The 11,825-nt window shown below is 38.8% G+C and overlaps 3 protein-coding genes across 8 annotated transcripts in view; all 3 read left to right on the top strand.

The window, feature by feature from the left end:
• LOC133734417 (putative disease resistance RPP13-like protein 1) overlaps positions 1 to 5,210 on the top strand; it is a 28,080-nt gene extending 22,870 nt beyond the window's left edge. For all 3 annotated transcript variants that reach the window (XM_062162066.1, XM_062162065.1, XM_062162068.1), the window contains exon 6: positions 4,851 to 5,210. The gene's annotated coding sequence lies outside the window, so the exon portion shown is untranslated. The remainder of the gene's footprint in view (positions 1 to 4,850) is intronic.
• LOC133734419 (uncharacterized) lies at positions 52 to 3,336 on the top strand. 4 transcript variants are annotated; one of them, XM_062162074.1, is made up of 8 exons: positions 52 to 413; positions 593 to 626; positions 777 to 859; positions 970 to 1,123; positions 1,260 to 1,348; positions 2,200 to 2,343; positions 2,611 to 2,651; positions 3,185 to 3,336. In XM_062162074.1, the coding sequence occupies exons 4-8, from the start codon at positions 1,035 to 1,037 to the stop codon at positions 3,257 to 3,259; spliced, it is 438 nt and encodes a 145-aa protein (XP_062018058.1). In that variant the 5' UTR covers positions 52 to 413; positions 593 to 626; positions 777 to 859; positions 970 to 1,034; the 3' UTR covers positions 3,260 to 3,336. The 4 variants fall into 4 exon arrangements, with proteins under 4 accessions (XP_062018058.1, XP_062018059.1, XP_062018057.1 ...); XM_062162075.1 differs by lacking the exon at positions 593 to 626; XM_062162073.1 differs by having other exon boundaries at positions 53 to 413; positions 593 to 859.
• A 1,607-nt stretch (positions 5,211 to 6,817) lies between the features above and the next one.
• On the top strand, positions 6,818 to 7,655 carry LOC133730829 (uncharacterized). Its single transcript, XM_062158344.1, has 2 exons — positions 6,818 to 7,187; positions 7,585 to 7,655. The coding sequence occupies exons 1-2, from the start codon at positions 6,818 to 6,820 to the stop codon at positions 7,653 to 7,655; spliced, it is 441 nt and encodes a 146-aa protein (XP_062014328.1).
• Positions 7,656 to 11,825: the final 4,170 nt, after the last annotated feature.

Raw genomic sequence — 11,825 nt, forward strand, 5'->3', positions numbered from 1 at the left:
CTATATACTAATTGTCAAGTCACTGTTCATCGGCTTATGAACAGTGACGGCTCCAGCCGAGCCGGTGCTGGCTGAAAAGACGACGTTGTCCTTGCTTCATCTTTCTTGCCCGACACCTGTATATCGTTTCAAAGTTTTCGTGTCTTTGTTCTTCGCTTCACACAGTGTGTGTATCTTTTGCTTTGACACCTGGGTTCTGCTCAGTGGTATCGTGTCTATGATACCTCACTCCACCGAGAGGTAAATAGACAGAGCTTCAGTTTGAGAGAGAAATAGCGTGAGAGAAAGATAGAGAGCTGCAGGCTGCGTTATATCTATCTAGGGATAGAGAGAGAGTTTGAGACTGAAGAAGAGGGAGACGGGAAGAAGTTGATGGTCGATTGGAACAGAAATTGAGTAACTGATCATCCCAGGTATTCTACGATGGGTTTGAATTTGTTTGATTTACTTTTTTTGTTGGTCTCTTAGTTTTTCCATGATTATACGGTGATGGGTTTGAATTTGTTTGAGCTCCAGTTTGTTGTTCCTGTTCAGAACTAATCTAAGTAGTTTTCAACTAACCTGGGTTCGGATTTTGTGGTTTTCTTTTCAGCAAAAGTAAGAGAAGAGTTGGGTTTCTGTTCTTGGTAGGATTTGGATGTTCTTCGGTTATACAGTGGCTTCCTTGATTTCATGGATTTGTTTTGTGATTTTTGATTAGATTAGTGTATGTGATTTGGCTTTGTTTGGTAGTCTGAGTTTTATATTTGGATGTTCTTCGGTTATACGGTGTTCAGAAAGCGGAGAGTTCAGTGAAAGAGCCCGGTTTCAATCCCAGTGGCTGCTCTTGACCTTAATAATGAAGAAACAACAAAAGAAGGTACAGACCATTTTGGGTTTTCTTGCTTTCTTCCCTGTTTTGAAATTTAAATGCTCAATTCTTCCTTTCATTGTTCTTTTTTACTGAAATTTGAGTATTTTGATGGGCAGAGTGAGAACGAGAAGATAGACCATGAAATTGTTGTTGTGAATGTAGAAAAGAAAACAGGAGGAAGATGAGAAGAAGGGTGAAAGGTCTGGTGCTTCGTGCTCAAGCTCGGATCTTCCTTGCATGGATAAGCTCAGGGATCAGCTTTCTTGAGAGGTATGGACTTGAACTTTATCAAAAAATTTCTTCAAAATTAGTACAAGTCTTCATATATGATTGATTTAGGATTTGGGCTCGGAGGTTTTGATTAAAGAGAGTATATCTTCATTCATTTTTTCTGTACCATATGCAGCAAAAGATACTCTAAAAGTGCAGGCAAGAAAACAGTGGAGTACATGGTGGCATTAGCAGAGAAATCTAAAGACATGTCCATGTCTGCAGGTAACTATGGCAGGTTGGACTGCAGTCAACAAACCTTTCTGTTACAGTGAATTCAATTTGATATACTTCATTTCTAAATGTTACCTGCGAATTAACACTTAGAAAATATTTCTACTGATAAAAACCTGCTGATCTGAGTCTGTATTTGCGACTAAGATGTGGAATTGAATGAATCTGTACAAACTTTAAATCAGAAATTTACTAAAAAAACACTAAAAAAACATTGCTCTTCTTTTCTTTTTGTTAATTTCTTATCAAATTCAGAGGACATAAATATTTTTTTCATGTAAAGTTAAAAAGCATTGAAGTAACCAGCCAGCAAAATTTTGGTATGATCTTTGAAATTGGTATGAAGGAAAAAGTACTACAATTCATGGACTTATACAACACAAGTAAAGTTAAAATCTTTGGGAATGTGATATTTTTTCTTTTTCCTAATTGAAAATAGAGAGAGAGAGAGAGATTGTTTTTATCTCTCTTTCAGGTTCTGCACTGCAATTGATTCCGGTGCAAACAGTCAATGATTTTATGGATGCTTCTAAAGTTAGTAAATTGATTCAGTAGAAAGGATACTTCAAAGGGTCTTCTAATTCATGGAATCATGGACTTGATGGTGTGGTACACCATAATATAACTTTAGCTGCTCTTGGTACATCCAGGTTGATGGTAAGCTCACTAGCATGTCTCTCATAAAATAAATACTAATCTAGAGCATGTATGTATGGCCACATGTTTATAATTGACACATTCAATTTCCATACAGTTAAATGATGTTTTAGGGAATTTTTTGGCTTTAACCAAAATGTTCAAGTTTTTCAGGTTTATTGAACTAATTTCTGTCTCTATTTCAGGTACACTGCATGCAGATCTCAACAACTGTGTGACTGCATCTGGTAATCAGCTCTTGAGGAAGTCAATCTGCACATCCAGAAATGGTACCACTTATTGGTCAGTATCTCCGCAAGCTTCTAGACTTAGAGAGGTCGTTTGGACAGGTTAGAGCAACTGTTCAGTCATCAGCTTCCCTGCTATTGCTGTTATTTGGCAAGAAAATACTAAAACAGACAGTAAGTAGTCTTCTATTGCTATTTAATATGGATTTTTTACTGAAACTTGATGGAACCTGACAAATGTTCATAATTTATTTAGAATTCTCTTCATTGCATTGCTGAGTTAAATCTCTTTACAACAGTAGTAGAATGAATTAACACATTCCCAAATTTGAGAAAAAAACTTAATCATTTGAACAACACTTTATGCAGAAAATAAAATAAAAAAGGCACCAAAAGATTGTAGCTTTCAGGTCGGTCCCTCTTATTTTATATTTCTCTTCTGTATTGTATATATTTGTATCTATCTTTTCTATGCTCATAACTAAGGAATAAGTTAAATAAGTATTGTGTTTATTTGTAAATTAACTATTTGAAACTTCAAATCAAAAATCAATATTCTGCACAAATATCAGTGACAATATTAAATCTGTTTTAATTATTAGTGCAAACTGTATGTATGGAACCAACACTCTCCTTGCGTTCAGATATAATGGACAGGCTAATGCATTGATAATAGTTTGCACTAAAATTTCAATAAAACAAGAAGAGTGTGTTTGATCTAGGTTTCTTTCACTGAACATGCATTTCATGTTACGACTTGAAATGCAGTTCATCTATGTAGTTTGATAATATGATTGCTTGATGAACTTGAATCAAATCCATTATTCTTGGTGTTCAAGTAAAATTACTTTGCAATGTTGGTTCTCAAGTTAGCATACAAGTACCATTTTTTTGTTGCTTCTGTCAAGAATAGATGAACTTTGTTCTTCAATCTCTTCTGCAGACATCGATGTTATATGAAGCAAGGAAGGTATTGGAATTAGTTGACCTATTTCCAACCATGATGAAACAACAATGAGGATGCAGCTAGGGCTCTTATGTTTGCGGGCAAATATTATGAACTCTGTTCTCAGGCAAAGGTTACTGTTGTTAATGGTGAGGTACCAATGGCTGAGCAGGTTTCTGTGTTTTTCCCGGTGAATTTGTCTTAATTGAACACAAATTATTTATTTTAGACATATAATCATCAACACCTAATATATATTCTCAAGCTTTTGTTGTTCTTCCAAAATATGCAGAAACAACTATATGCAATAGACTCAAACAGAGGATTGAGCACAGTGTAAGCTCACTCTCGGATAAAGGTGCATATCTCTTTTCCCACTCTTACAATCTGAAAATAAATTCATATCAAATTGCACATAAATTGTACTTATCTTAAGATATGATCGTGTCTCAAGTAGATTAACTTCACACTAAACTTTTACATGCCGAATCAAACTGCTTTAATCTTTTACTGTACTACCTCACCATCTTAACATTTCAGCTAAGAATCATACATGAACTATTTTATAACATTTTTCCTGCTTTTAATATTGCATACTGTATAGCATCTTTGATAATACTTCTATGTTATCGCAGCCAAAACAACCACTTTGGAGAAACTGGAAGCTAATAACAAGACCAGAAGCTAACTTATATCCAGCAAAAAGGTGTGGAACATGAAGCCACTAAAGTCTTACACAAAAGAAATCTCAATGTGCTTTTTCATTGGCTCAATTTGTTCAGACCAACTTCCATCAAAGAGTTCTCACACACCAAGTTTCATTTCAACTTATTGATTGGGGTCAAGAAATTTGGGTAATGTGTACTTGACCTTAAAAGGTAGTTGGTAAGGTGTACTTGACCTTGAAAGGATTTTGAGTTTGAGATTCAATTGGTCATAAAACAGGTTGAAGTTATATCCTAATTGAATCTCAAGCTCATTCCGGTGTAGTTGTCTTTGCACACTCTTTGAGATCAAAGTACAGCTTTCTCCAATTTCTCCACCGTAATCAATGAATTCAAATCAGTTTGCGCAAAGATTCTACCAAGTAATGTTATGGGATCAACAATATTATTGTCTATACAAGCAATTACTCTGCCAAACAATTTCCACCACTGACATTAGCTGAATAAAATTTGATTATCCGAATGATGCATAATAATCCCTAATGTAATTGTAATAATAAGTCCCGCAGCAAAGCGCGGGTACGTTTTCTAGTATATACTGTTGTCCAACCTGTTTTTCTTTTTTCTTTTTGGTATGTGAACATGGTCTAGTCATAAGGTGTTTGCTTACAAAGTTACAATTACAGATTTTTTTTTTTTTGAACATTTCTTAATGTCAAAGTTAAACAAGGCAGTACTTTTTTGGACATTTTCCAGGACTCCTTGTAGGTCTAACCGTCTAACTAATAGAGGAAAGTGAATTTGCATGATGGAAAAAAAAAAAATTAAAATTTTGTTCGTCCGAACTGACATTTGTTAAAGGGAATAGCAGATTCCTCACTCATTTTGGTGTCTGTAAACTGATGTTCTGGCCTATTTTGGTGTCTTGTAAAGTGTGTTTTATGTGCCTCCTGATACCATCTATAAAAACTAATGGTCTGATCATACAATCTGTGCAGGTCATTTGACCAGCCATGGGAGGATCCGATGTTGGAAGTCATTGATTCCCAGAAGATGGAGGAACTCCATGCTTGTGAATCACTTTTACTTATATTTTCAAATCTGCTTGGAAAACAATCATCAGAATTCCATGTTTCATCAACACAGGATATAGATAGATTTGGTGTATTTGAGTCGGAAAAAAGTATCATAACGTCTCAGAAATGCTTGACGGAAAGCAGCTGAGGGTTCATTTGACATATTCGGTCCAATGTAATCACCAATCATATATGTACAGCTAAAAAAGTTGTAGCAAAGAGTATGATTGTTTTGGAAAGCAATTGTCTTCAGTTTTTCTCCTATAGCTTTTTTCCCTTTTACACACTGTTACCTTGTGAACTTCAACAGTATACAATACTGTCATGTCCAGATGATTTATAATGCAAACCTGGAGCGTTCTGTAAGTAACACATGAAAGCACAATATCCTTGTGACCAACAATGCAGGCGTAAACGGCGTAGCCCCAGACAACGTACTGACATGAGATCTTTAAATACCTGACATCAAGTGTGGTTGAGAAAGTGCAGTCAAGATTAGCAGGATGGAAGTGCAAAACATTGAGCCTTGCTGGTCGATTGACTCTCATACAATCTGTCACATCTTCTATACCTGTTTATACCATGCAAACAGCCAAACTGCCAATGTCTACATGCAACGAATTAGACAAGCTAAATAGGAACTTTCTTTGGGGAGAGAATGATGGGAAAAAGAGAATTCACTTAGCTCAATGGGAAACGGTGTGTAAACCAAAAGAGTATGGTGGTCTTGGAGTAAAGTCCACTGTCCACATGAATCAAGCTCTTCTTGCCAAAGTTAGTTGGAGATTAGCCCAGGGTGAGGTTGGATTATGGAGTCAAGTGTTGTGGTCCAAATATCTGAAGAATGTTGACATCCTTGATCACGATTACAAGGCTCACTCGCGCTGCTCGAGTACTTGGAGAGGTATTATTTTTGGTGCTGAACTCGTTAGGCATTATTCGGAGGATTGGAAATGGTGACACTACTAAGTTTTGGACTGATAAATGGCTTGATTGTGGACCTTTGGTTTATATGATTTCTAGTACTGTGAATATCAATCATCAAGCTCTTGTCAAGGATTTTTGGACTGCTAATGACTGGAATATATCTTTACTTCAGAGCTACTTTGACCAGGAGACTGTGAAAACTATCACAAGCATCCCAGCTGGTTTTCCAGGTAGAGGTGAAGATAAAAGAATTTGGGGGTGAATCACCAAATGGGCATTTTACAGTCAAATCCACCTATATGATCCATTTCAAAGAACCTGGTCTACCAAATTTACCTGGAAGTTTATCTGGAAATTATGCATGCCTCCACAATTGTAAGTGTTCGCTTGGCTTTTAATCCATGGAAAACTTCTCACTAATGTTGAGAGGGTCAAAAGAAAGTTCTCCAGTAACGCTACTTGTCCTGGATGCCATAACCATGAGGAATCCCTGAGTCATTAGTTTAGAGATTGTCCCAAAGTATGTCATATTTGGAATAGGATCATATGTTTTCACAGTATGCAACGGGCCATGGTGTTGGATTGGGGTGCTTGGCTTGCTGCTAATACAGTAATACCCATTGCTCCAAGAGATGCTATGGTGATAACCAATGGTGTAATGTCTTCTTCTTTACATGTTGGTATATTTGGAAGTGGAGGAATAAAGGGGTGTTTGAGGAAAACTTCCAATGACCACTGCTTCCCTTGAAGATTATCACTGACGCTGTTACTGAATGGTCTTTAGCCCAAGCCAAACCACCTGATTCAAATGTGAGGTATGTTATTGATTTAAAATGGTCAAAACCTGATGTAGGATGGGTAAAACTCAATGTTGATGGAGCTAAATCCAATTCTGGTAACATTGGTGCTGGGGTGTGCTTAGAGATCAGAATGGAACCTGGATAAAAGGTTTTTCTTCATACATGGGATATGGCAAAGTCATTGAGGCTGAGGCTTGGGGGATGCTTCTTGGTTTGCAGATGGCTTATCAATTGAATATCCCTAAAATTATAGTTGAATGCGATTTAGAATTTATTGTTCAGTTGTTGAACAATGGTGTTGATAGCCTTCATCCTTTTAAGAGTGTTATCGATAGCTGCCTACAAATGAAAGCTGGATTTGAAGAATGCATTGTGGCTCATGTGTATCGAGAAGTTAACATGGTTGCAGATGTGCTATCTAAGTGTAGTTTGGACACTGACATAGGCACTATCTACATGGAGCAACCACCTCCTCAAGTTATCAATGCCTTCCTTGATGATTTGAGTGAAGTTCCTAGATCTAGTAAAGTTTGTAATGCCTTAAGTTGGTGTTCTTGTTTTTGGGTCTTTTTAGGCCCCCATCTTACCAAAAAAAAAAAAAACTACCTGACATCAGATCGATATGGAAGCTTCCAGCATCTATTTCCTGGTCTCTAAGGTACATCATTAGAGAAAGGAAAAAAAAAAAACCTCATGAATAATAGTGACCCTCCATTAGGATCATGTCAAAAGCCACAAACGCCAAACAACAGTTGAAAAAGTCTCCACAAATTCAAAAAAAGAAGAATAAAACTGCTCCATTTATGTCTTCTCAAATCTTTCAAAAAATCGAAATATTTTTCAAGTGTCAAATAATTGTAACGGTGTTGTGCTGTGGCTATAAAATCCGTTCAATGTTGAGCTTGCATTGAATCACTGATCCTCCTAAGCATCAAAACATAAGCTCATTTGGAGCATCGTAAGAGACAAGGGAGAAGGCCACCTGGAACAACCAAAGTAAATTGCTAAATAAATAGTCAATTTGTTTAAGGAAAACGGAGATTTGAGAGAAATTGTAGAGAGAATTGTCATCATATTATTGAGAATAGGAGCCCTATATATAGGGATTACAAAGTACTAGTTCTAATGTTACAAGGAATACCAATCCGTGTAGGATTGGGAAATCTAGAACCTTCTCTCCTATTGCTACTCCTAGTTTGATAAGGCACACTAAATCGATATTCCTTCAACACTCCCCCTTGTGCCGCTTCAAACTTGGTGGTGACGCTTCATCCGTTGCCTCGTTAAAAACCTTGCCAGGTAACAAAAACCCTGTGGGATAAAAATAACCCTGGTCGAAGGACAAAAAGAGCACAACACGTCCTTCACTCTTCGAGATCGAACATGTAGACATCATATCTCCCCCTGATGTCGATATCTCCCCCTGATTGCTACAATCGTGGGAGTTCGGATAACTTTCTCAATCCGATGCTCTTCACATGTTTCTCGAAGGTGGATTTAGGTAACGACTTAGTGAATAAGTCCGCTACATTATCCTCTGATCGGATTTGATTCACTTCAATCTTTAGAAGTGATTGTTGTTGCTGATTATAAAAGAACTTAGGCGATATATGTTTGGTGTTGTCGCCCTTGATGAAACCTAACTTCATTTGCTCAATACAAGCTGCATTATCCTCATAAATGCATGTAGGTTCATCTGTGGTAGACTTCAAACCACAACTTCCTTGAATATGTCGAATCACTGATCTTAGCCATATACATTCACGAACGGCTTCATGTAGAGCAATAATCTCTGCATGATTCGAGGAAGTAGCAACAAGGGTCTGTTTCGTAGACCTCCAAGATATCGCAGTGCTTCCCATGGTAAAGACATAACCTGTTTGGGAGCGACCTTTGTGAGGGTCAGAGAGGTACCCTGCATCAGCAAAACCCATCAAAACATCATTGTCGTTTTGATGGAGGGGGATAGAGTGAGGCCGGCCACCCTTGGTGATGGTGGCGGCGTTGGCGGCTATATGGCCGGTCACTTTGTCATGGTGGACGGCGGCTCCATGCCTAATGGGGTCCGATCCCATTCTTCCGTCATTCCTCTTCTCTCTGTAGGGATAAAATAGACCCATATCAATCGTACCTCCTAGGTATCGAAAGATTGTCTTTACACCAATCCAATGGCGGCGTGTTGGCGCAGAGCTATGTCGAGCTAACAAGTTCACTGCGAATGAGATATCTGGTCTTGTGCATTGAGCTAAGTACAATAATGCGCCTATTGCACTTAAATAGGGCACTTCGGCCTCTAAGGGTTCTTCGTCCTCATCCCTTGGACGAAACGGATCTTTTCCGGGCTCAAGACTACGACCAATCATGGGAGTACTCACAGGCTTTGCTTTATCTTCATTAAAGCGCCTTAGGATTTTCTGAGTATATGCAGACTGATGGATCAAAATCCCATCACTATGGTGCTCGAGTTCTAAACCGAGACAAAACCGTGTTTTCCCAAGATCTTTTATCTCAAATTCGGATTTCAAGTATTTAGCAGTTTCCTTCAACTCATCTAGAGTTCCAATTAGGTTCATGTCATCGACATAAACTGCTACGATTGCAAATCCGGAACTTGTTCTTTTAATGAACACGCATGGGCATATTTCATTTTTAATATATCCCTTCCCAATCAAGTAGTCACTTAGACGGTTATACCACATCCGTCCGGATTGTTTTAATTCATATAGTGAGCGTTTTAATCTTATTGAAAACGCGCTCCGTGGTTTAGAGCCACTTGATTTGGGTAATTGAAGTCCATCTGGAACCTTCATATATATCTCTGAATCTAGATCCCCATAGAGATATGTTGTAACCACATCCATAAGCTGCATGTCAAGTTTTTCGGAAACTACCAAACTGACAAGGTAGCGGAACGTTATAACGTCCATTACGGGAGAATATGTCTCCTCGTAGTCGATTCCAGGGCGTTGTGAGAAACCTTGCGCCACAAGGCGGGCTTTATATCTTACCACCTCATTTTTCTCATTACGCTTTCAAACAAAGACCCATTTATGACCAACAGGCTTTACACTTGGGGGTGGCTGCGTTACAGGCCCAAATACCTGTCTCTTTGTTAGTGAATCCAATTCAACCTGGATCGCATCTTTCCATTTAGGCCAATATGCTCTTCGTTGACATTCTTCAACAGAGCGAGGTTCGATATCATCATATTCTATGATTCCTTTTGCAACATGATATGCAAACGCATCATCAATTGCCATAGAATTTCTATCCATCATCTCATGTACACTAGTGTAATTTATGGAGATCTCTCTATTCTCTGGAGTTGGTTCTGACATTGGAGCGTCCCCTAATGATGTCTCTCGGACATAACCATAATCCGGAATATTCTCATGAGATGGATTATTCACATCGATGATTAATGGATTATTTTGTGCCAAACTCGCTTTCTTTCTTGGGCGAGAATCCATCGAACCTATGGGCCTCCCGCGCTTCCTGGCAGGAGCCGTGGGCCGAGCCACAACGTCACCATCACTAGGGACGTTGGCGCCATGCTCAAATGCCCTTGAGATGGCGTTATGTCCTCTGATTTTAGGGACATCAATCCTTGCAGGCACGTTTGCAGCAGGTATGTGTGATCTCGTCACTTTAGCGATGTCAGAAAACGTATCAGGCATCGATTCTGCTACGTTTTGAAGATCGAGAATTCTCCGCACTTCAGTTTCGGACTGTGCGGTTCGGGGATCAAGATGAGACAGAGTGGGGACAGACCACGACAATTCCTGTCGTTCCTGTTGAACATTTATGTTCTTATTTCCCCCTAACGATGGGAAGACTGTCTCATCGAAGTGACAATCCGCAAATCTAGCGGTAAAGAGATCGCCTGTCAAGGGTTCTATGTAGCGGATAATCGTTGGAGAATCATATCCAACATAAATACCTAATCCGCCATTAAACGACCATTTGTAATCGTTTAATGGCGGCTTCTGCGAGACCATTTTGGGTGTGAACATGAGGAACAGGATGTTCAACATCAATCCCAATGGACATGCAATAATCATCAAAAGTCTTTGATGTAAACTCTCCAGCATTGTCTAATCTGATAGACTTAATAGGATGATCAGGGTGGTGAGCCCTTAACTTAATTATTTGTGCTAGGAGTTTAGCGAATGCAGCGTTCCTTGTGGACAATAGCATGACATGTGACCAGCGTGTCGATGCATCAACCAATACCATAAAATATCGAAATGGTCCGCATGATGGTTGAATAGGTCCACAAATATCACCTTGGATTCTTTGCAAGAATGGTATATTTTCTTTAGTGTCCTTTGCATAGGATGGTCTCGATCCTAACTTTGCTAAAGAGCAGGCTTTGCAGAACGAATAATGGGCTTTAGAAATAACCAATGAGGATTTTGGTTGAGCCAGGAAGTCACAATTGACTTTAGAAGTAGAAATTGGAGTCAGGGGAGCAGAGGTGGCGTCAAAGCCACCCTTGAGCCGCAGGGGGATGGCGGCGCCGGCTAGTGGTGGCCGGACTTGAAGGGGGAAGGTGCCGTGAGGCGCAGGTGCTCCTCCTTGATCCAAATTTCGAGTTTTACTTCCTTTCGTTCGGAAAAAGGGATGTCCGTGTGAAGTCTTTAATATACGGATCATCATGTCACGACCTGGGTGTCCCAAACGGTCGTGCCAAAGCCTAAATGTGTCGGAATCCCATAAATCATCTCTCATGACATGGTTGGATTCAATGACTCGAATAGTGGTTGCAAACAACCCACTAGAGCGACACATAAGTTTCTCTAAGACTCTTTTATGTCCGTAGTCATTAGAGGTGATGCAAAGGAACTCTTGTCAATTCTCACATTGCGTTTCCACATGAAAACCATTGGCTCTTATATCTTTTAAGTAATAAAGTTCGAAAAATATGTCCATGACATGAGATAAAATAAATCGATACTTTATTAATAATAGCCAATGATTACATCAAAGTTTCGTGACCATAATCTAATCCAAAGTAAAATCAAACATTAGGCAAATTGTAGTCACTCAATTCGTTTGGTAATTCCAATTAAATATGACCAGGGAAGTAGAGAGATGTCGGTGGAGCGAAGCTCTCTTAAGTACCACTAATCTCAATTACTTTCCTAGACATCATACTTAATTGAGTACG

Source organism: Rosa rugosa, chromosome 2 (assembly GCF_958449725.1).
Source record: "Rosa rugosa chromosome 2, drRosRugo1.1, whole genome shotgun sequence".
NCBI lineage: Eukaryota > Viridiplantae > Streptophyta > Magnoliopsida > Rosales > Rosaceae > Rosa > Rosa rugosa.

Coding starts and splice junctions, on each gene's coding strand:
- LOC133734419 (XM_062162074.1), top strand. CDS start 1,035: ATGAGAAGAAGGGTGAAAGGTCTGGTGCTTCGTGCTCAAGCTCGGATC. Junction 1,124..1,259: donor GGGATCAGCTTTCTTGAGAG/GTATGGACTTGA, acceptor TACCATATGCAG/CAAAAGATACTCTAAAAGTG. Junction 2,344..2,610: donor TAGAGAGGTCGTTTGGACAG/GTTAGAGCAACT, acceptor CACTTTATGCAG/AAAATAAAATAAAAAAGGCA.
- LOC133730829 (XM_062158344.1), top strand. CDS start 6,818: ATGGGATATGGCAAAGTCATTGAGGCTGAGGCTTGGGGGATGCTTCTT. Junction 7,188..7,584: donor TCCTAGATCTAGTAAAGTTT/GTAATGCCTTAA, acceptor GATCCTCCTAAG/CATCAAAACATAAGCTCATT.